The 24,895-nt window shown below is 44.3% G+C and overlaps 1 protein-coding gene across 1 annotated transcript in view; it reads right to left on the bottom strand.

Moving 5' to 3' along the window:
- Positions 1 to 24,895, bottom strand: part of TRIM72 (tripartite motif containing 72) — a 40,109-nt gene that overhangs the window by 11,168 nt on the left and 4,046 nt on the right. Inside the window, exons 2-5 of the mRNA XM_029606920.1 lie at positions 10,333 to 10,746; positions 5,340 to 5,435; positions 5,023 to 5,253; positions 3,475 to 3,497 (exon numbers count right to left, since the gene is read on the bottom strand). Coding sequence (XP_029462780.1) covers positions 3,475 to 3,497; positions 5,023 to 5,253; positions 5,340 to 5,435; positions 10,333 to 10,725 — 743 coding nt within the window. The 5' untranslated portion in view covers positions 10,726 to 10,746. The remainder of the gene's footprint in view (positions 1 to 3,474; positions 3,498 to 5,022; positions 5,254 to 5,339; positions 5,436 to 10,332; positions 10,747 to 24,895) is intronic.

Raw genomic sequence — 24,895 nt, 5'->3', positions numbered from 1 at the left:
CATCCCCTTTATTATTTTGGTTGCCCTTCTCTGTACCTTCTCCATCGCAACAGTGGACAATCCGTTATATTTCAGTCTTCTTCCGCGCCTTCTTTATCAGGGCCCTATATTTTCAGACTAGGCCAATCGCTTTTGTCTAGCAGCTTGGCTTTTGAGAGGCAGCGTTTGAGACAAAGAAGGTACCCAGAGGCGGTTATTACTACGCTTCTTCAGGCTAGGTGGAAGTCTACTTCATTGTCATATGTCCAAGTCTGGAAGGTTTTAGAGGCCTGGTGTATAGCTAAAGGAGTATAGGCTTTGAGGTCTTTGGTATCTCAGATTTTATCCTTTCTATAAAAGGGTTTAATCAAGGGCCTAGCTTTCAATTCTCTCAGATTTCAGGTAGTGGCTCTTGCTTGTCTGTGAGGTAAACTTGAGGGTTACCCGTTGTCTTCTCATCCTGATGTGGCTAGATTTCTTTGGGCGGTTAAGAATTTGCACCCTCCGGTGAGGAAAGTTTGTCAATCCTGGAATTTTAATCTCATTCTCTGAGGTTTGTGTGAAGCACCCTTTGAACTTCTCCACAGAGCGATGCTTAAGGATTTGACTTTAAAGGTCATTTTTCTTGTGGCCATTTGTTCAGCAAGGATAATCTCTGAGTTACAGGCTTTATCTTGCCATGATCCTTTCCTACAGATTTAGGAATCAGGAGTGTCCTTGCGGATGGTGCCTTCCTTTCTTCTGAAGGTAATCTCGGCGTTTCATGTTAATCAGATGGTGGAACTTCCGTTTTTTCTGGATCTGGATTCTTCCGGGCTCCATGTGCAGGACCTTAGACTATTGGATGTCTGCAGGGTTTTGTTGAGAAATCTCAAGATGACCAATGATTTTAGATGATCTGATCATCTCTTCATTTTATTGAGTGGTTTCAAGAAAGGTACTCAGGCTTCTAAGGCTACCATCACGAGGTGGCTCAAGAAAGCTATTGGTTCAGCATACATTCTCAAGGAACGTCAGGTACCTGAAGGTTTGCAGGTTCACTCTACGAGGTCACAAGCAGCCTCGTGAGTGGAGGCTCAGTTGGTGTTACCACAGGAAATTTGTAGAGCAGCGACTTGGAAGCCGTTGTATACTTTTGTGAGGCACTATTGTATAGATGTAGGAGATCCAGAGACTTGGTTGTTTGGTTGAGTGACTCTCCAGGTTCCACCCTAATTAGGGAGCTTTGGTACCTCCCAGGAGTCTGGACTGATCTGGGTACATACAGGGAAAGGAAAATTGGTTCTTACCTGCTAGTTTTCCTTCCTGAAGTCCAGAACCCACCTGATCATTGGAGGTGGAGAGTCGTCCGCTCAGCTGTAATTTTCTTGATATACGGTAAGATTTTTTCTAAATTTTGTTAGGTTGTTTGGCTATTTTTACAAGTTTTTTAAAATTGTTTTTGCAAGTGTTTTTTGCTTGGGTACAGATCAATACTGAGAAACTGCAGGTGGCACCAGGGAATATGGAGCAGTGTCAGTGAAACTTTCTCTATCTCCATCTGCTGGCAGGGATGCATAAATCCAGGAGTCTGTACTGATCTGTGGTACTATAGGATCGAAAATTAGCAGGTAAGAACTAATTTTTCTATTGTACCAGTAAATTACCTGTGGTGGGATAAAACAGACGCTTGTATTGAGCATCCATTTTCCTAACCCATGCACAGCCACATCTCCTGGACGCCCGATGCTTTTGAGTGCTAGGGACGCACAATTTATCCCTAGTGCATCCTTTTTAGTATGGCAGCTCATTAGAATATTGTATCACGTGCACAGGAGAGGTGGATGTGCACACATTGAGAAAACGGGCACCTGGTTTGGACACACGTGATATTGCATCAGCCCCTCTGGAGGAGAACAACTGCAGTTGAATATTAATGAGCCTGCATGAGAATTCTGTGTAACCGAAGCTCTCATTGGTGGGTAATGCTGCCATCTTCTGACCATTTTGTGAACTGCAGCTTCATGTTTCCCAAATAATTTTAATTTTACTTCCTCATTATCAAGTACCACCTTTGATATGGAGATTGCCAATAATGGTGCACCAGCTCTCTCTGTACTAAGCTTTTCTCTTTGCTTCACCCATGTTTCCAGATTATGACCTGTTTTTTAAGTCATCGCCTCAGTCTGCTCTGTTTTCCTCTGTTACTTTTGCTATCATGCCCTCAATTATTAATTAATTTGTTACTATAGCTTCTGCATACCACTAGAAAATTTCATTTTCCTTTTGACAAGGTCTTCTACCAGGGTTCTTCCACCTCCCATCATCTCATGCACCCTTTCATTTAAGATGAATTCCTACCAGCTGCCCTTCTATAACACCATATTTCAATGCATGAGTTTCCTTCAGTATCTGTTTATTAAAAGTCTATGTTTCTCTTCTGGTTTCTATCACTGAAAAGTAGGGATGTTCTGCCATTTGAAAATTACATTTGATGTTTCATTTTATATCATTTTCAAATAAAATGACAGGAAAAAAAATATTCTTTTCATTTTGTTTTTAGCACACACTCAGTGGATGTGGTGCACACATGCCAAACCCAAAAACAAACAAATAATAAATCACTCCCTCACACACACACACACAAATAAAGTGAAACAAACACTTTTACTGTGCATGCTCCATGATGGATACATTCAGTCACCTTTTCTTTACCTTTAGTTCCTCCAAAGAAATTTCTTAGTCCCCAAAGTCATTTTTCTATATTTTTAATTCTTCGCTTTTGTTCTCTGATTCAATTACCTGGTAGATATTCTAAGTAGATATTTATATTCTTTAAAGGGTTTGAACAATCTTTCTGCTCAGCAGCCCCTGCCATTATAAATGTGAGTAAATTAAGAAGCAGCATATTGCTGTGCTGATCATCAGAATCCCAGTGCAGACGTCACAGTGATATAGACTGTGTATACAACATGAATCATCTGACAATCAGATTTTCCTCAGAACCCAATGAAGGCATCTCGATGTAACATACAAAGCATAAACAAAGCAGGACTTGAGAAAAAAGATTTTGTATTAAAAACAAAACAAAACAGGGGGCCTCACCTGCTGCTGTGGATCTACAAAACAACATCCAGAAAGCCATTAATTTTAAGAGCAGTAGCATTCACAGCTTCCATCATTCACAGCCTTGTTTACTTCTTGGCTCTGTTGCTTCCTTCTTGGCTTTTATTCCTAGGTCTCTTTTCTATTTCTTGTAACTTTGATTATGAACAAATAGAAAGGTGGCCTAGAAATATGAACCAAGAAGGAAGCAACAGAATCAAGAAGTAAACAAGTCAACATTTGGAGGCTGTGAATGATAGAAGCTGTGAATGCCACATTAATGGCTTTCTGGATGTTATTTTGTAGATCAAATCAAGATCAAATGGTCTGAGATCTTGAGGGGAAGGCATCAGGTAATAAGTTCTCAAGGGATAGAAAGTGATAATTTTATTTCATAAGCAATTGACTTACCTGCCTGTCACCAAACAGTATTTCTGTGGAGAAGAGAAAATAGAAGATGATTAATTTTACAGGAACTCAGAGAGCAAAAAAGTGAGCTTTTGAGAGGCAGGAGAAGTAGTAAATTCCCTTAGTGCAAGGAACATGTTAAGTAGCTAAACAGGACAAGGGAGAAGAAAGTCCAGAGATTAAATAAAAGCAAAAAGAAAAGACAAGGAATGGGTAAGAGAGAGGCCTCCTGGAGTATAAGGTAAAGTGTATTGTCCACAACTGCTCCCCAAATCACTGGTACCCAAATGCCACTCAGGAAAGTTGTTACTGTGTTGGGTATGAAACTGGAGTCTAAAATAACTTTCAGTTAAATACATTTTCTCTCTTATCCCAAGGATGCCCCCCAGCCAGACCCAGGATATCTCTAATAAATATGTATGAGATTTATTTGCGTGCACTATCTCCTAGATATGCAAATATTTTGCGTGCATATCCATTAGGGATATCCTGAAAACCCAACTGGCTCAGGAGGGGGAGGCCCGAGGACCGGTTTGAACATCCTGTCTTATCCAATCAGCTTTTTTTCCCCTAAGTTATATCAGGCATCTTCAACCTATTTTGCATAACCACGATTTAAAACTGTTAGTTTGTGCCCCGGTAATGTCACAAATCAATTATTGTAATATTTTAGACCAGGGCTTGCCACTTACCCAGACAAAAAAGATTTCAACCACCTCAGAATGCAGCAGCCAGACTGATTTTTGGAGTAAAAATGTTTGAGCATATTTCTTCCCTTTTGAAAGAATTGCATTGGTTGTCTATACTGCCAAGAATTAATTTTAAGATCCTTTGTCTTTTTTAGCAGTAGAGGTCAACCTACCTGTTTATCTGATTTATTGGTCTCTTTCAAACCAGCTAAGGCACTTCTCTCCTCAGATTCTGGGCTTTTGAGATGGCCCACCCATTTAAAATGAGATGTGAGTTAATACATCATACAACATTCAGTTATCAAACACCCCTCTTATGGAATGCTCTACCTCCAGATATTCAGTCAGGACTGTTTTAAATTCAAGAAACTGATTAAAGCATGGTTATTTGTTCAGGCTATCTAGGATTAGAACTGCTCTATGGGTCACATCATTGATCCTGTATTAGATAGTATTTCTCTCTTATGAGCAGTCTTCATCCTAGTTATAGAACTTTTACACAATTAAGGCTTTTAGCCCAGGTTTTGGTTTTTTTTATTATTTTAACTTTCATTTGTGTATAACTGGGCTTCGGTTAGTTTCTGAATGGACTCATAATTGTGTAATATACAAAACAGGTTTTAATCAATGTCATTGTGATTGTTATAATTGTGACTTTGCTATTTGTAGAATTTGAACTATGAAATAAGCATACAGAAGGACAAGATGAAAAAAGAATACAGAAAAAATAAAAAGAAGGGAGTGAGAGAAGAAATAGGCCGACAGAACAAAAGCAAAGGGAGAAAGGAAGCAGAGTGTGGCAGGAAAAAAAGGATGGGAAGAAGTTTTGGAGGTGCCCCATCAGCCCATTCCCCCAGCTCACCCTTAGGAACTCTGTCTGAGCCTCTTTCTCCACCTCGCTCAGCACAGTCTCCATCTGCCTCAGCTGCTCCAGGTAGCGTGCCATGGTCCTGCGTTCCTCCAGCAGCACACCAGAGGCATTCCGCTGGGCCCGGTCTGCCTCCTGACCAAGTGAAGACTCCATGATATTCAGGTAGGCCCGCATGTTGTTCAGCTGCTCCCTCACACTGTTCTTGAACTTTGAAACTGTGTCCTGGGGACGGGGGATGAGAAAGTGGTTAGAACCTTGGAAATGAAAAGAGACAGGGCAGAGGCGGGGTAAGTCTGATTACAACTCACCTCAACTTCTGCAATTTGTTTGTCAAGCAGTGTGATAGTCTTCTCCTTGCGGACACAAGCTTCCTGCAGGAGCACCTGCTGCTGGGGAAGTTGTTTCTGAAGGGGAAAATGCAAAAGCAGAATGGGAGAGACAAGTACTAGGGCTATGCATTTGTTTGAAAAGAATGGGTAAAATGCAACAAATGAGTCCATTTACATTTCATTTGTGGGCCTCTGAAATGAATGGAAGGTTTCCACAAATTTAAACAAAAAATGTCTCATTTATTTATGTTTCCCATTCAAATCTCTGGCTATACTGAGCAATGGCAGGTGCAGGTAGGGAGTAACTGGTAACTATAGCAACCAACTCTGCCTGTGTGTCACAGCAGCCTCCTAGGAGCCAGGATGGGACAAGTTGGCAAGGAGACCAGATGGAGGAGCAATCATGGTAAAGAATCATTCTAATTATTTATTTATTTATTTATTTATTTAACACTTTTCTATACCGACCTTCATGGTAGAGACCATATCAGGTCGGTTCACATCGAATAGGGGAACTGAACCAAGAACAGTAACCAAAACAAAAGGTTGAACATGAAAAAGCAAAGTTACATTTAACAGGGAAATTAAACTTGGAGGCATAGACTGCTGGAAGGAAGGAAAGGCTAGAGATAGCGGAGAAATTATTAGTATAAACAGAGCAGTCAGGAGGCTCTTATTCTGGGCTTAGGGGTAATATGGAAATCCATTGCTCCTAAAGGAAGTTCTGTCGACTATTGTAGCCTAATTAGCCTAATTATAATTAGACTAATTAGCCTAATTATAATTAGACTAATTAGCCTATAGTTCCCATCTGGATCAAGTGATGCTCGTGTCCATCACTGAAAGGTTGAGTATGTGCAAAGAAATTCTATTTGCTCTCTTGGATTTTGCAGGGACACGTAAATGCAGAAGGTCTTTTAGATTGTTATTTATTTATTTATTTATTTAAAAACTTTTCTATACCGTCGTTTAGTAATGTACCATCACAGCGGTTTACATTTAGGCACGAATAGGTTTGGTTTCTAGGTTATCCATAGTGTGCCAATATTTACGGTTACATAGATCAATAATATACTCTAAATGAGAAATGGGAAGAGGTTACCATTTATATGATTGTCAGGATAATCATATATGTGTATACTGTTTTCATTTAATATTTAATTATGAGTAAAATAAAATAATTCTACTTTTTATATATAGGTGACTTTCAGCTGGAAGTGTGTGTTGTTGTTATTCAACGCTCTCACTGTGAAATGCTTTTTTGAAAAGCCAAGTTTTTAGGCTTTTCTTGAAGAGTTTTAATTCTTTCATTAGATTGGAAGAAAAGCTTTTAAAAATAAGGTATTGGCATTGGTAAAGGGCTTTTTCTGATCTCTGCTGCAGTCAGTGGTCTCTCACTCACTGTGACAGAAAGAGAGAGGCAGTGGCACTGCTTTCTATGTTCACTGGGAGCAAAGTAAGAGTGGCATGGGGATTGAAGCAGTGCCAGCGAAGACTGATTTTTGTTTAGCTGCAGACTGAAGTAAAGAGAAGCACAGCCTTGCCAGCCTTCTTGGTTCTGTTTCTATTTTTTGGTGTGTACAAAAGGAGTCAGCAATGACACATATACACTATATATGTGTCCATATGTGTGTGACAGAGGCATTTATGAGGGATAACCTAGAAAGATAGAGAATAAGTTTGTGCCATCACTAGCAAGCTGCTACTAACTCTGCTTAGCAAGTTGGCTCTGTGCTTGCTAAGCTCTGACAAACTCAAGTCTCTGAACTAAATTGAATGTGTCACTCATTCAGTACTAGAGTGATATTGTGAGTGCTGGTACAGTACCAATAAATTTTATTGTGATATCAAAACCCCCAGTAAGCACTTCAAATTCCATCATGCCACTCAGAGGAAAGGGCAGAGGAGGAAATGGAAAGGGCAAAGGATTTATTGCAGAGCCAGTCCAGCCTGTGAGAAGTGCAAGCACTACTAGTAGTAGCAAGAAAAAAAGCAGTCCTGCCCCTAAACTTCAGACTTTTTTAGCAGCAGAAATCCAAGAATGGAAGCCTTCTCAAGCCAGAAGAAACTGAAATTGGAAGAGAATGTGCCACTGCTTCCTGTTGCTCTCCCTTTTGTTTTAAAGTAGGGGGAAAAGGCAAGAGAGCCATTGAAGGCTGGTGTTAGCAGGGTTAGGGGCAAGAACAGAGGCAGCAGAGTGGTAGTACCCAAAGCCATTAGTGTACTCCTCCATGATTACTGCTTCTGAAATAATGGAATCAGTATTTTCAACAATTGATTCTGAGGAAGAATCTTGTCTGGAATTCCTTGAATCAGAAACTATTGAACTAGTAGTGAAGATAATTTGGGCAGACTAGTCAGCAGCAGTCTCTAGTGATGTGATGGGGAAAGAGAGCATACTGATAGTGTTGTTTGTAACAACTGGGAAGAGCAAGTAGTGAGTGATGCCTCTGGCCTTTTTTCTCACTGTCCACTCTAAACCTCAACTCCCATACTAGCATCAGCCCCCAAGGATGCAAAGAAGAGATTGCACAAGACGGCCCTGATTTGGAATCACTTTAAAGTGAGCCTTTTGCTCACTGTATTCACTGCCATAAGGACATAAGTTGAGGGAAGGAATTGGGACATCTGACAAACACTGGTATGCAGCATCACCTGCAGAAGAAGCACCTGCTAGTGTTTGCATCAGGGGAAGATGGCAGTACTAGCCAGGGGAGTCCCTCTGCCACTCAAAGGAAAAGCCATAGGAAAGGGGTTGAAAAGGGGAAGACTTTTCCCCAAGCTGATCCCATGGCCCCTTCCACCAGTCAGTTGGCAAGCCAGCAGCACCCCTGCCATGCATCTGCAGTGGCAACCCACCATAGTTGGAAATGGGGTGGTGTTCTGTATCACAGTCCTGGAGCAAGAGGCAAGCAGCATCAAAAGTACAGGGTGGCCCATGGAAAAGTAGCCCGCCTCCAATACCAGTGCATTGGAGGCAAGCTACTTTTCCATGGGCCACCCTGTAGTAATGAGGTGCATCGGGGAAATGACTACCCTGGATGACTAGCCCCCGCAGATAGTGGAGAACCTGGGCTTTAAACATCTGACTACTGGACTTGCAACGACTCTTAACAGTTGAACTAGGCATTACTGTCTGTATGGCTATTCATGTCACCTTGCAATCCACAGTAAATGTTGATTAAGAACATAAGAACATAAGAACATGCCATGCTGGGTCAGACCAAGGGTCCATCAAGCCTAGCAACTTGTTTCCAACAGCAGCCAAACCAGGCCACAAGAACCTGGCAAGTACCCAAATACCAAGAAGATCCCATGCTACTGATGCAATTAATAGCAGTGGCTATTCCCTAAGACAGCTTGAGTATTTGCAGTTAATGGACTTCTCCTCCAAGAACGTATCCAAACCTTTTTTTAACCCAGTTACACTAACTGCACTAACCACATCCTCTGGCAACAAATTCCAGAGTTAATTGTGGTTTGAGTGAAAAAGAATTTTCTCCAATTAGTCTTAAATGTGCCACATGCTAACTTCATGGAATGCCCCCTTGTCCTTCTATTATCCAAAAGTGTAAATAACCAATTCACAGCTACTTGTTCAAGACCTCTCATGATTTTAAAGACTTTATCATATCCCCCCTCAGTTGTCTCTTCTCCAAGCTGAACAGCCCTAACCTCTTCAGCCTTTCCTCATAGCGGAGCTGTTCCATCACCTTTATCATTTTGGTCGCCCTTCTCTGTACCTTCTCCATCGCAACTATATCTTTTTTTTGAGATGTGTACACAGTATTCAAAGTGCGGTCTCACCATGGAGCGATGCAGAGACATTATGACATTTTCCGTTTTATTAACCATTCCCTATCTAATAATTCCCAACATTCTGATTGTTTCATCATTCTGGTAAATGTTTATTATTCAATAACCAAGATCTCTGGTACCTGAAGCTAGGATAAAGGTTAAACTGACTAGGCACTCAAGCTAGAAATAGAGCGCTGAGGGGAGTACATTCTCCCAAGATCCCACAGAGAATCCCATCTTTAAAGTGGTGACTCTGACCCATGGCCCCAGGAGCCTGCAGCTATCACACCTAAGCAGGGGGTCTGTATGCTGGCACCTGCTCTCCTTCCTCTGGCACAGGTTTCCCATGCAGGTGGAAGGACAGGGGCTCCCAGTCCTCACACACGGTTTTGGCTGTTGCCTTGCTGCTAGCCAGATCCTGGGGCTGCCCTCCCTACTTCCTGCACACTCTCCTCCCCTCTCTTTCTTGTATACTCTCTCCTCTCCTTCTTTACTGCTGCACCCTCTCCTCTTTCCTTAGTCTTTCCTCCCTAAAGAATGTCTATAGCCTTTAGTAAGGCAAAGGGGCCATACATCAGGTGTTTTTTTATCATTTTATTTATACAGCATTATGATATACATATGCCAAGATAACATCTAAAATCGTACACAATACGTCCATTTTGTTTCCACTCTTGCCTCTTGATTTTATTTTTAGTAACACTTTCTGCTTTTTCCTTTTCAAGACTTTGCTATTTGGGTGTTGCCAGCTCACAGCTCAACTCGGTCATTTCATTATTTGAGCTTTCTTCCTTTTCCTTTGGCAACATACATTCATTCAACTCGTTCTTGGCTTCTTCTTTGTCAGATACAATTTTTCTCATGATTCTTTCAACCTCCACTAAGTCAGCCTTTTCGGCACATAAAAACCATGTAACCATTTCTTCATAGTTTAAGCCTTAAGTCTTGGTTTATCCCTGGTCTAAATTCTGATTCCAACCTAGCTGCTTCCTTCACTATGAATCCTGGACCTGAGACCAAAATTATCCCGGCTAGGAGCCTTCAAGCACATAACTTGCAGCACCATTTGCTATTCCTGTACTAAGAACCTTGTACATATGTCTGTGAAAGCACTTGGATTTTTAATTCTAAATGATGTCTCCCTACAGCAGGCACTCACATTCACTTCTCTTACCTTCATCTTCTGGTGGGCCTCAGCTGCCTTGATGATGTTGTGGCCCTTGTGCTTGCCCAGGGAGGCGCAGACTCCACAGATCACCTGCCGGTCCTGCTCACAGAAGACGCTGAGTGGGTCCAGGTGCTCCTCGCAGTGGTCCCTGGGCACCTGCTGGAAGCTCTCCACCAGGTGTTCCAGCTGCCGGTTAATATGAAGGGATTCGGGCCGGGTTATGGCTTGGCAGGTAGGGCAGGCTACGGAATTGGTGTCATCCTCTCGGGGCATCCCTGCCAGGCACTTCTGACAGAAAGTGTGGCCACACTCACAGGTCACAGGTGAGTGGAAGAGCTCCAGGCAGATGGGGCAGCTCAGGTCCTGGTGCATGCCATGGATCAGGAGGGGCTTGGACATCTTGGGTAGCACTTAGGTGTCCTAGTAAGGAAGAGACAAAAGAATGGAGAAAATCTCAGGATCCTTTCCCCTCAAATCTTCATGTCTAGATACAAAGCCACCTGCCAGTACTATGTGCTATGGCTTGGGAAAGAGCATGGGAGTAAGAAGCCTGTATATGTGAGAGAGAGCATGAGAGTGGGAAGCCTGTGTATGTGAGAGAGAGCATGAGAGTGGGAAGCCTGTAATGTGAGAGAGAGCATGAGAGTGGGAAGCCTGTGTGTGTGTGTGCATGAGAGAGAGGCTGGTTGGGGAGGTGACTGGTATGTGTGTGAGAGAAAGACTGGTTGGGTAGGTGACTGGTGTGTGTGTGAGAGAGAGACTGGTGTGTATGTGTGTGTGTGTGTATATGTGTGTGAGAGAGAAAGAAAGTAATTATGGGAATGAGAAGCCTGTGTATGTGGAGAGAGCGAGCATGGGAGTAAAAGAGAGACTGGTGCGTGTGTGTGTAAGAGAGAGAAAATGATTATGGGAATGAGAAGCTTGTGCAAGTGGCAAGAGCGAGCATGGGAATGAGAAACCTGGGTGTGTGAGTATGTGTGATACACAGCATGGGAGTGAGAAGCCTATATATGTAAGATAGAACATGGGGGTGGGAAGCCCGTGTGTGTGTGCATGAGAGAGAGAGACTATTCAGGAAGGTGACTGGTGTGTGTGTGTGGGTGTAAGAGAAAGACTGGTCAGGAGATGATTGGTGTGTGAGAGACAGAAACTGGTATGTGAGTGTGACTGGTATGTGTGTGAGAGAGAAAGAAAATGATTATGGGAATGAGAAGCCTGTGCATGTGGAGAAAGCTAGCATAGGAGTGAGAAACGGGTGTGTGTGAGACACAGCATAGGAGTGAGAAGCCTGTATATGTAAGACAGAACATGGGAGTGGGAAGCCTGTGTGTGTGTGTGCATGAGAGAGAGACTGGTCGGGAAGGTTACTGGTGTGTGTATGTAAGAGAAAGATGGGTCGGGAGATTATTGGTTTGTGAGAGACAGAAACTGGTCATGGGGGTGTGACTGGTGTGTGTGTGTGTGTGTGTGTGAGAGAGAGAGAGACATGTTGTGGGCCCTAAGGAAGAGGACCATGAGGACAGAGCTTCGGCCACTACTGCTGTTTCTGGTGTGTGCTACTGGCCTGCATGGAAGAGGAGTAGGAGAGCTGCTGGAGGGGGTAAGTAAAGGTGGCTTTTTAAGTTTATTTTTCTTGCTTGACTTCCATTTTAATTATTGAATATTATGGGATGTGTTTGCTGTTCTGAAATATTTTATTGGTGTTTGGACAATTTTTAATAATTTTTATGAGTTTGTAATTGTTGGATGTAATTCTATTCATAGCTGTTTTGAAACATTTATTCTGTTTATTAGTATAATTTTACAATTATTTCTGTGTGGGAATCTATAGCTGCTTGACTTGCTCTGTTTTCCTAATAGAAGGTGTATTGGCGTTTATGGCCTGATTTAATATTTGTAGTGTTGCCTTTTCATAGGTAGGGTTGTTACTGTTTGAGTGCATTCCATAATACAGGTGTAACTGTGTGCGGATTAGTTTATGTGCATTACTGCAGATCCTAGGAGTATGTTAGGTCGGTTCTGTGTATGTGACTGAGGTGAGGTATTTTACTAGCAAGTAAGCATTTGTATCAATCTTATTTGTTGTGTTTTTTGAAAGAGGACATGCATTGGTGGTAAACTGCTGTTTTTTTTCTAAAGTAGGGCTATTGAGCCTGGTAATAGAAGGAGTTTGTGTTGCTGGTACTGAGATGACACCAGAACCAGAATATATTTTTTGTAGGGTGAGATGTATGGGAAATGTCATAATTCTGCTTTACATCCATTATTGTGGGTTAGGGGGGTTCCTGTGGATGCAAACTGTACTTTTACATTTAGCCCCATGACAGTCATGTGTTCAGTGTCATGCATGTGAGAACCATCTGTCAGGTGTGTCCTGACAGAAAAAAGATTGAGAACCACTGCTCTAAAGGGTTAACTTCTGACTGCAAGCAAGGGTGCCAAAGAGTTTTTGACTCATATTTTTTAGTCAGCACTGGCCAGGCCTGTATACATAAACCACTAATCTGGCTAGCCCTGCAAAATTATTCTCATTTTACTTGTCCTTATTTCTGTGACCCAGATTATGATGGTTGCCGTTATCTCTAGGTTTTGCACAGTAAGAATCTGTTATTTGTTTTGCCTGTTAATAAAGTTTGAAGTTGAAGAAATGGCCTCCTCTGTCTGTGAGTAAGGACCTAGTTAAGCTATCTGTTTAAGCTGTGCATAGAAAACGCATAGTGGAGACAGAATAGAGAGTGTATTGGAACAACGGTATCGAATCCTTATGAGGGTGAATTTAGTCCATTAAAGAATTATCGCAATTACATGCTGGAGACAATTGTGATATAAGGAGTAATTCAACCCACACTGGAGGAGTAACTTAGTAGTCAGGGCAGTGGTCTAAAATCTAGAAGTGCCAGAATTTGAATCCTGGTTCTACTATTGATACTCCTTGTCATCTTCACCATGTCCCTACGCTCTCTATCATCTTGGCTATAAACGAAGATTGTAAGCCCTTTGAAGCAGATTTGGAAAAGTGAGCAATTAAATCATTCATACATATGTATATATAATGACAGTTAAAAATTTCTTGTATAAAAGTGTTCTCAAAACATGAAAAATAGAAGAGAACACAAACCAATGAATTGCAATTAACTATTCTGCAAATTCAAAATAAAAGGATGTAAAAAGCCAGTTCATATCTTTATTCTAACGTTGTCCTGCAACAATGCCAATCAGGCTTATATAAGTTTTTCATTATTAGCAAAGCTTAATTTATAGACATAAAGGATGTGGAACTGTGGAGAGGAAGTGGAGTGAGAGAGAGCAGGGGCCCAACTGTGACCTGAGTAAGGAGGAAGTGGAGGGGGTGAATATGAATTCTCTTCCGCACACATTCACACTCATGTATGCGAACATTCGCAAAAACAGGGGGGCAGACAAGCATTCACCTCATAAGAACACAAGACCTAATGTCGCTTCGACCTTTCTCTTCCTCTCTCGTGGCCTTTCAGTTGTGCCAGGACATTGCACAGAAATCAAGGCTATGTGACTGCTCTCATCTCGAGGGGGGCGGGGGTGGAGAGGCCAGAATGATCCTGTCACCAATAACTGTGCTCCGTTTCTGCAGGGAGCTGGAACTGATTTGCACCGCCGGCTCCACTCTGTCTCCTGGAAGAAAGGTGGCAGAATGCTATTTTGGGTTGTACTACCAGAACGTAAGACACAAAAAAAGAGTCGCATTAGCGCAAATTTGAAATTTGTGAGCTTTATGACTTATCAAGGTCAGGGTTAAAGCCTGGACGACTTGCGCTGTGCTCATTAAGTTTCACATTTTTGCTAATTCAACTCCTTTTTGTGTCCAAGTTTTGTTCTGTAGCGTCTCCTCTATCACCCCTTTTGCTCTTGTTTCCTGCAAAAGAGGAGGGGAAAGGGAAGGGCTGGATTAAGAAGTAGAGTGGCTTCTCAGTCTGCTCCAGGCTTACCTTCTTGCTCCTCCTCTTCCCTGTAGGCTACCTGAAGGGGAGGGGCTGGAGCAGAGCACCTCCGCAGCTCTGCATCTTCATTCTGAAATGAAGTGGCAGAACTGCGTTCCAGGTCATTCCCTCACAAATTAAGCCCTGGTCTCAACCAGGGCCGGCGCAACCCACTGTGCAAGCCGTGTATTTGCATGAAGCGGCAGCCTGAAGGGGGCAGCGATCTGGGGGCCACAGTCATCCCCAAGATGAAGACAATGCGGCTGACGCCACCATCACCGGACCCCAATCTACCAGGAGGTCAAGATCAAGAAGAGGCCGCTGCCAAGCTAGCGGTGCCAAACCTGCCAGGCAGCAAGAATATGGCAGTTTCCAACCCACTGCGCTGCCGAGAGGAGCTGCTGCTGATGCTGCCACCACTGGACTGCACCAGGAGGCCAAGATCAGGAAGAGGCCCCTGCCACCTGAGAGTTCCCAACCCACCATGCGGCCGAGAGGAAGGAGCTGCGGGGTTGAAAGGAAGGAGGTGCAGGTTCGCCCAGCAGTCCTAACCTGCCATGCGGCTGAGATGAAGGATGTGCGGGGCCACCCGGTGATCCCAACCTGCCAAGCAGTCAGAAGAACAAAGCTGCAAGGTGATTCCCAACTTGCTCTGTTGCAGAAGTGAAGAAAAGGAGGGCCTGTGGCTGCTGAGTCTTTGGTGCGTGTGTGTGAAAGTGAGCCTATATATGTATGAGCAGGAGGGAACTTGTGTGTGTGTCTGAGCGTGCTTGTGTTTCTGAGCGTGTGTGTGTGTGTCTTAGTATATGTATATGAAAAGGAGCATTACGATAGGTGAAGAGACCAAGCTCTAGGGATGATAGAGTAAGAGTCTAAACAGTTCTTTCTGAACAATATATTATGTAGATTATATCAGGAAAGGTTGTGTATCCAATCATAGGGTGTTCTCTGAATAGGTGATAGTCCAGGCCTGCCACATCTCTTCATGTGGGTGACTGAGCTTGTCTGTGTGAGAAAGCGAGAGTGTGCGTGTGTGTCTGAGTATGTATGTGTGAGAGGGATTGTATGTGTGAGAGTGTGTGGTGTGAGAGAGGATGTATGTGTGTGTGAGCACGTATGTGTGTTTGTGAACATGTGTGAGCATGTGTATGTGAGAGAGAAAGCATGTGTGAGAGCATATGTGTCTGTCTGAGCATGTAGGTGTGAGAGAGATCTTGTATGTGTGTGTGTCTGTATGTAAGAGGGAGCATGTGTGTGTGTGAAAGGAAGCGTGTGCATGAGACAGAACGTATGTGTGTGTGTGTAGGTATAGATATATATCTGTATCTATGAGAGAAAGAGGAGAAAGCTTGTACACCCCTCTCCCATTAATCTACGACAATCCCAGGGTGACTGGAAATAAAAAAATTCCCAGGTATGGAGAGAATTAATCCATATCCTTATTAGTTATTAGATTTAAAATTTGGATATTATTTGATTTGTCTGCTGTTTTGAAATATTTTTTTGGTATTTGGGCAATTTAAAACAAATTTTATATTAGTTTTTAATTATTTGATCTTCCATTCATCAGCTGTTTTGAAAATTTCTTTTTATTAGTATGTTTATACTATTATGATTTATGTATTTATTATATTTCTTGATTTTATTGTTAAATGGCTAGGGATTGGTGATGGTTCTGTTGTTGCATTGTTGCACTGCATACAGAGTCTGACTTGTGGTTTCCAGTTCAGTTTTTGCCCTCCATGTTTCTATTTATCTTTATGGTTTCTTTATTCTGTATTTAGTGAGGGTCTGCCTGTGTACTGCATGTGTGACCAAGGAGAGGTATTCTGCTAGCATTTAGGGATCCATAGCAGCTTGGTTTGTTCTGTTTTCCTAATAGGAGGTGTATTGGTGTTTTAGGGCCTAGTGTAATATTTGCAGTGCTGCCTTCTCATTGATATGGTTCTTACTTTTTAAATGCTGGCAGTTGGTGCTATTTTGGTATGGGAAGCTTATTATATTTTAATTGTAATTTACGTATGACTTTCTGAGGGTCAAGCCCATACCCAACACGTGTTACAGTAGTCCTAATGCCATATCGGTTCTAAGTGTTTTTTTTTCTAGGGTTTTCTGGTCGGCACCTTAGCAGTGCATGTACATATAATATACATGTTGTGATATTTTTACCTCAGAAGACTGTACTTTGAATATTCTTTTTCACGTAAAATCTGTTATTATAAATGCATAATCCTTAATTGTGTGTGCAGAGAGGGTGGGGGTGGGTTAAAGGTTCGCCTAGGGCACCTAATACTCTTGCACTGGCCATGGGTTCGGGGAGAAGGTGAAGACCCAAAGGTGGGGGGGTGACAGTTTTTAAAGTTTAGGTTGTTGGAAGGAGCTGGGCTTTTTTTGGTGGGCCCAAGACAGAGACTGATTGATAAAAGGGGAGGGGAGCAGCACAATAATTGTCCGAACAGGACAGCGAAACAGCTAGCACCGGCCCTGATCTTAACCAGTCCCAGGCTGCTCACTCCCGTTTAGTCAGATTGTGAAAACTAGAGACTGGGGAGGCTTCCATGGCTGCAATATCCCGTGATACTGGCTTCTCAAAAGCTGTAATGAGGAGATCCACTGGTCCTGGCTGTATCCGGGCGACTGCTTAGATGAGGGGGCAATGTCTCCTTTCATCCACACAGATAGGTACAGCATTTTATATTTGGATGCAAAACCATGTATCCATATGGTCTCAACCTGGCTATTGTCACGGGATGTGAGTCCTTGGATTGTGGCACTACCCAGCACGTAGGCATGAGCTGGGTCCACATCGACAGCAGCCCAACCCAACTATTGTGCAGGACCGAGAAGCTTCACCTCTATCATCCCCCTTCCCTGCAAGTTGTGGCTTTGGGTTCTTGGTTCTTGGGCCAGCAGGACTCAGACGAATGTCCACAGAAGGAAGAACGGTCCCGAATCAGGGCAGGCGGCAGTCTGATGGAGACAATGGCCAGGCAGAAGGTTGAGGCAAGCAGAGATCAAGCAATATCAGAAACCAGGCCATGGGTCAAGCCAAGAGAACAGTCCAAGGACCAAAAAGGGCAAGGATAAGAGAAAGGCAGGGCGAAGTGAGGAGCTGAGGCAAGGCAAGGGCAAGGAGGAAGTAGGCACGTACAGGAACAAGACAAGGAGCGAGGCTGACAGGTACTGGAACAAGACGAGGAGCAAGGCAGGCACAAGTAGCAATGAACACTGGCAGAAGCAGGGACAGCTGGGGTTTAAATGCACAGGAGCAACAACGTCATTCATCGGTGCCACAGTTAGGTTTGCTACTGCAGGGCCTATATCAATGCCAAGTGCGCATGCTCACGTGCCTAAGGAAAGCCAGATCCCCAGTTTCAGAGGAGGCAGCTTGGCCACGATGGGGTAGGGGAATGCTGGTCATGGTATAGCTGACACATCGGTGATTTGTTATAGCTACAGAGTGCGAAGCTTTTCTATAGGCAATTGTTTTGTTTTTATTTTTTTCAAACAGTTGGTGTAGGCCCTTTAAATGAATGCTATAAATTGATTGGCTAAACACTTAATAATGCCTTGGGCCTGAATATGTTACGATTCTGCCCGCAGCTGGAGCCGCGGGCAGCCTCTCACCTCTCTTTTTTCCTTCTGTTTTGTCTCCTTTTTCCCGCGGCCAGAGGCCACCAATGCCTTCTCATCTCGGCTGGAGCCGTTCCAGGGCTGTGCCGCAGCCAGGAGGCAGTCGACGGCGTTCCCACGAGGCCCGGAAGCTACTGACCTTCTTCCTGCCATGCTGCGGCTGGGTGCCACCGCCACATCCCGTGCGGCCCGAAGACCGCCGACGTTGCTACTCTACCTGGTGACAGGGAGCCGCCCGGGTGCTGCCCTTGCGGCCAGCAGGCCACCGACAGCATTCCCATGCGGCCCAGAGGCTGCCAACATTACCTTGTTCCCTCCACGGAGAGGGGCCTTTATCCTCGGTCTTGCCTCAGTAGGGAGAGCCGTCTTCAGCGTCTTCTTCGCGGCAGGAAGCCGCCTCCCACGTCAGGCCTGCCTTGTGGCCTGTTCCAGCTCCTGTACTGCTGTGGCAGGGATGCCGCTCTCCAAGGTCCTGCCCACTTCCATCTCCCTAGTGCGGGGCCGTGCCTCCTCTGTATATTTAAAGGGCCAGCAAGGGAGTGGTGCTCCTGTGATGTCATCGGGGGATTCTCTCTTCAGCCCTATAAGAAGGGCCTGTCTTCATTGCTTCGTTGCCTTCGCAAGGAACCAGTCCTCCCTAGGACTTCTCTTCCATCCTGCTTCTCGTTGGCACTCTGTTCCATGTTGGAATTCCTTGTCTTCGTCTTCATCAAGGTCTCTCGTCGGATCCTGTGTCTTGTTCATCCAGATCCTGATGTTCCTAATATGTTTTCCTCAGCTTCCTTATCCAGATGTCCTCTGCATCGGCACCGTAAGCCTCCAGAAGATTGCAGCTTTTAATCCGCAAGCTTCAGGTTCCACACTCCGAGTTTGTTCGAGCTTCGTGCCGAGCCTTTTACTCCGAGGGCCTGAGGCCCTTCTCCTTTTCCTGTATCCTGTCCGGAGCCTCTTGCGTTTGCCTTATCCATATGAATGAACTCTGCATAGCCTGAATCGTATTAGTGTGGTCCGTGCCTTGCCTTAACTGGCTGTGGAGGGTGCGCCTCAGTGTAGGCCTCGTCGGAGTCTTCATTGTGGAACCTCCAAGTAACCTGAGTTGGGAACCATCAGCGTGGTCTGCGACCAGCCTTAATTGGCTATGTAGGGTGCATAGTGTGGCAGTACCTATTCGAGTTCTTCAAGTATCTTTGTGACTCTTTAGGAGTCCTTCTCTTCAAGCAACCTGAGTCCATCTCAGTTCTTCAAGCAACTTGAGTCCATCTCAGTTCTTCACGTCTTCGTGTCAATTCTTTAAGTATCCTGAGTCTCGTCTCAACCTTCAAGTCTTCGACTCAACCTTCAAGTATCCTGACTCTTCGTGTGTATCCCCACGTATCCTGAGTCTTCGTCTGAGTCTGATGTCTTCACCCTTCAGCCTCTGTCCATCCTGTCGCATATGCTGTTCTGTACGGCAGGTCCGAAAGGGCTATCGAGTGACCTGAGGGCCACCCCAGAGACCAACATTGCGTTGCTGGATCTCTTTGATGCAATCAGGTTCGGCAGAGGTCAGGGTTCTACATTTTCAGCCTGCGCTTGGACACTCCTCGCCTGCCTCGACGCTTCCCGGAGCTCCTCTGTGGTCATGTCGTGGCCGAAGGGTACACAGTCTCCCAGAAATGGGACCGCCTCCAGTGTTCCCATAACAATATAGTAAAAGCCTTCTGGCTTTTACTGTGGGGTGGCTGCAATATTGAAAGATGGCTCTATAGCTTGTGCAGATAGGCAGGTGGGGTTTCAGATTTTTTATGGTTGAGAACATTTTAAGAATGTTTTTTGATATCTGATATTTTCTTTTAGAATACTTATAAGCCAATCAAGTTGGATTCAGTTGCATTACTGCTGCTGTGGATACCACGCAATGGGCCAGATTCTAAAAACTACGCGCGGGCATAGATTTGTGCGTGCAACCTGGCGCGCACAAATCTACGCCCGATTTTATAACATGCGTGCACAGCCGCATGCATGTTATAAAATCCAGGGTCGGCGTGCACAAGGGGGTGCACAATTGTGCAACTTGCGCGCGCCAAGCCATGCAGCCTTCCTCCGTTCCCTCTGAGAGGGAACTTTCCTTCCGCACTCCCCCCCACCTTCCCCTCACTTCCCCTACCTAACCCGCTCCCAGCCCTACCTAAAACCCCCCCTTACCTTTAATTTTTAAATTGCGCGTAGGTTGCGCGCGCCGGCAACAGCCCGGCCCGTGATCCCAGGCACAGCGGCAAATGGCCACTGTGCCTGGAGGCTCCGGCCCCGCCCATGACCCGTCCCCTTTTTCAAGCCACGGGACATACTCGCGTCCCGGGGCTTGTGCGCGTCGCCAAGCCTATGCAAAATAGGCTCGGCGCACACAGGAGGCTTTTAAAAGGGTAACGCGCGTATATTACGCGCGTAACTCTTTTAAAATCTACCCCAATGTGAACAGGATTTCTCAATTTGAGTTTCATATTCAAAATAATATGGATGCTTTAAGTGCTTGTGATATGTCCTCAAATATTCCTCCTGGATGTTGAAAACGTTTTGGGAGTTGGCAAAGTATTGTTGGGACTTGCAAGGCACTATTTTTTCACCAGTAGATGAGAAAGTTTCATTCACTGCAGTTGGGTAACATATTTATTTTAAATTTATCACATTTTGAATGTTTTTGCCAGTAATGATTAAAAACTTATGTAAGCCTGATTGACATTGTTGCAGCACAACATTTCAATAAGGTTATGAACGGGCTTTTACATCTTTTTATTTTGAATTTGCAGAATAGCTAATTGCAATTAGTGCTTTTGTGTTCTCTTTTGTTGTATAGATAGATAGATGACTGTGTCCGGTTATTCAGAATTTTTGGAGTCATATAGCAGCATGTGTGAAACGCATAGCAGGAGCTGGTTTGCCAGAGGATGTAAAGATTTGTATCTTCATATACTTTTCCCTTATTCTTACGAGGGGAATGGACTAATCTAGTGAAGAAGTGGGTCTTGACAGGACATAAAGAGATCTTGGAAAATCAGAAAAATCAGACATTGCCTACACTGAACACATGGTTTGCAGAATGATGGAAATTAAACTATTAAGTGCCAAAGTTAGGGGTAAAAATAACAGCAGCATGCAGAACTCAATGGTTCTGCTTTAAAATTCCTAGAAAACCCTGCGGCTGTTTGATGTTTTGTGGGTCCTTTTTAAGTGCATAAGAAGATAAGAAGTGTCATGCTGGGTCAGACCAAGGGTCCATCAAGCCCAGCATCCTGTTTCCAACAGTGGCCAATCCAGCTCATAAGAATCTGGCAGATCCCAGGAAGTAGATCTGTGATCTGTTTCTTGTTACTCCCCGAGATAGCAGCAACTTTCCTTAGCCTAACTTGTCCAAACCTCTTTTAAACCCCGTTACGCTGGTCACTTTGACCGCGGCTTCGGGCAACAGATTCCACAGCTTGACTGTGCGTGGAGTGAAAAAGAACTTTCTACTATTTTGTTGAAAATCTGCTGGTTGTTAGTTTCGTGGAGTGTCCCCTTGTTTTACGGAAGGGTGAATAACTGTATTTTTAATTGACCCATTCCACCTCACTCAGGGGTTTAGAAACTTCTATCTTGTACTCTTTCAGCCATTTCTTTTCCCAGCTGAAGACCCTAACCTCCATAGCCTCTCATCGTACCAGAGCTGTTCCAACTCTTTACCTTTCCTAGGTCCGCGGTCTTTTTTTGAGATGGGGGTGACCAGAACTGCACAAAAAAACTGGTGAATTATTCATCTGTTCTGATATGATCTGAGACTCAGTTTTATATTTGGATATAAAGTATAATTTTGATGTATGGAGTGACAAATCTTGTGTGCACATTTATACTTTTTGTACAATGCTGTAACTGAGGTTTTACTGCTGTATCTGATGGATTTCTATTAGGTGGCATTCTTTTGGTTTATAGAAGTTCAATAAAGATTTCGTTTTAAAAAAATGCCTGGCATTAAGGAAAGAGGAAACAGTGTCTTAACAGAGTATCCTCCCACTCACTGCACTGCCTGTTTTTCTTATAGACGGTTGATGGGGCAGAGGCTTGATTCATGCGGCTTTACCCAACTGATATAAACCCACCTTTTGAGATTACTTTAAGTCTTATCTGGCTCTACGGGAGAATCAAGACTCAACCTAACTCAGAGCTGCCAAGAGGGAGCAATTTTTAGGGGGAAGATTTGTAGCATGTGCACCCACACCAAACCCTCTACTCCCCCTCCCTGCAGTTGTTCCTGAAAAATACACATGCTTCTGGAGCAATTAACCGCATGCCTTCCCATCATCCTCAAGTAACACATATACTCACATACACTCTGGAGCAATTGACACTCCCTCTCCCATTCACACCTCCGCAGCAGCTCACATAACTAATATCCCCCTCCCTGCCCCCAACAACAAACACACACACACACTCACACTGGAGCAATTGACACATCCCTTCCCCCACAGGCAATTCTCACACACACACACACACACACACACACACACACTTGAAACACAAATACCCTGGAGCAACTGACCCCCCCCCCCCCCCTTCCTCACCCAGCAGCACACACACACAACTAGGTGCAACTGGCACCCTCATTCTCAAAACACACACATCCTGGGGCAACTGACACACCACCATCCACCACTAACTCACATAAACACATGCCCCAGAGAAATTGACACACCCCTCCCTCCAACATTTGACACACACATACCACACACACACTCTGGAGCAACTGACATATCTGTTCCCTGCCCTGCCCAGCAACTCCCTCCCCACCTCCCCCAGGAGCAATTGACATATCCCTTGCCCTCTCTCCCCCAGAACTCACCCCATAACCCCTAGAGCATCTGATATCCCCTTTCCACCTAGGGTTGTCAACTGGCTCCAGATTTTCACAGCAGATTGATCGTCCTGGTTTTACTTCACAGTATGCAGGGACTTGTAGTCCTGTTTTTCTTAGGGAATGCAATAGGGAATGCAGTAGGCACTAATTTCTTCGGGCACCGGAAAGTGCACAGAAAAGCAGTAAAAACTGCTTTTCTGTGCACCCTCCGACTTAATATCATGGCGATATAAGTCGGAGATCCTGAAGAGTAAAAAAAAGTTAAAAAAAAATTTTTTTTAAATTTGAAGTCGGACCACGGCTGTCGAGTTGAAAACCGGACGTTCAATTTTGCCGGCGTCCGGTTTCCGAGCCCGTGGCTGTCAGCGGGTTCAAGAACCGACGCCGGCAAAATTGAGCGTCGGCTGTCAAACCCGCTGACAGCCGCCGCTCCAGGCCAAAAGGAGGCACTAGGGACGCGCTAGTGTCCCTAGCGCCTCCTTTTGCCCGTTTCTACCACCAGACCTCATTTAAATACTGAATCGCGTGCACAGGCGAGTGGCCTGTGCACGCGCTGGGAGAGCGAGCGTTTGCCCGCTCTCCCGCAGACTTTACTGAATCGGCCCGACTGGAAGGTATGAGGGGAAGTATCTTTGTATATATTCTTAATGCAAAATCTAATCTTGTATGCTTTCATTTCCTATTCTCAGACTTATAAGTAAAACTTCTATAGTTATAAATAAGTGTGTTGTGTATTCTATGACATAATAACCACCATTCAGCCTACCAACTACAGCACTATTTGCTCCATGTCAGTTAATAAACCTTGGCACTACAGAGGCTTTTCATGCAGCAGTTCCTTGCCTTTTTCAACAGAAAAAACCCAAAATCCTAGCCTGTCTGGCTCTGACAATTTTTTTCTCCTGTCTGTACAGGCAGGGTTAACCCCCCCTTTAACTGCTGTACTTTACCTCACAACTGCAGCTCTACCCAAGCTCCAAGAATATTTAAACACAGTTCATTGCCCTGTGCTGCTGCTTTAGAGCAGATCTCTGCTCCGTGAAAACAATTAGAGCATAGATAAACTGCTTTAAAAAAAAAAAACAACCCAAAACATTTTCTTCCTGTCTTTACTGCTAGTGTGAATCCCCTGTCTGTGCAGGCGCTTAGAGCAGGAACATCCCTCTGAATGACCCCATATGTAATACAGAATGAGCAGTCTTTGGCTGTCAGAAGACAAACTAGACTGGACTATGGTTGTTTTTTCTACAGACTTTTATTATTTACTAACAAAAATCACACAAGAGCCTGCTTATCTCAGCAGTGCCTTCAGATAAATAACTTTAACCAAAGCTCCTGCCTCCTCCTAACATCTGGAGTGTCTCTTTCCTTCTGGGCCCTGGTGTCTTATCCCTCTCCCAGGTGGATACTCCCTGCAAGCAGGATTCCCTTGTGGCTTCTTAAGGTAGACCAGGCTAAATGCCTGATCCTGGACTTAACCACTAGGCTACTGCTCCACTCTAGATATACTTGGCTATTCTAAAGTTAGCCACATAAGTCTATTCCGCTAACTGTAGGACAGGTCTACAGGATGAGCACACTTAGGGGCCAATGCAATACAGTGCGCTCAGCACTGTCGGATGCGGGTTAAATAGGTGCTAATCCAACCCCTAATGCAACAGGTGTTAATAGCTGAGCGCACTGAACAAAAGTACAGAAAAAACTGCTTTTCTGTACTTTTTTTAAAGTTAAAAAAATAAGAAAAAAAACCTCTGCCCGCCACTTTGAACACCGATGCCGATATGCTCGGCGTCGGTTTTCATAACCGGCCAGCTGCAGTAATGAAAACTGATGCTGATAAAGTCGGCGTCGCTTTTCATATCCAGCTGACTACAGTTATGAAAACCGACGCCGAGTTTATCGGCATCGGTGTTCATAACCGGCAGACCGCCGGTAACCGCAGGGTCGCATTAGCAAGGAGGTGCTAAGGTCGCGCTAGCTACCCTAGCGCCTCCTTGCTAGCACGATCCCCTAATTTGTTTATTGCATGGCGCCTCCATTGCGGGCGCCATGCGAGTGCTAAAAAAAGTGGGCACTGAAAAGTCAGTGCTCGCTTTCCACAAATTTTATTGCA

Source organism: Rhinatrema bivittatum, chromosome 6 (genome assembly GCF_901001135.1).
Source record: "Rhinatrema bivittatum chromosome 6, aRhiBiv1.1, whole genome shotgun sequence".
In the NCBI taxonomy this organism is placed as follows: Eukaryota; Metazoa; Chordata; class Amphibia; order Gymnophiona; family Rhinatrematidae; genus Rhinatrema; species Rhinatrema bivittatum.
This window is presented reverse-complemented; position numbering and strand designations above follow the sequence as displayed.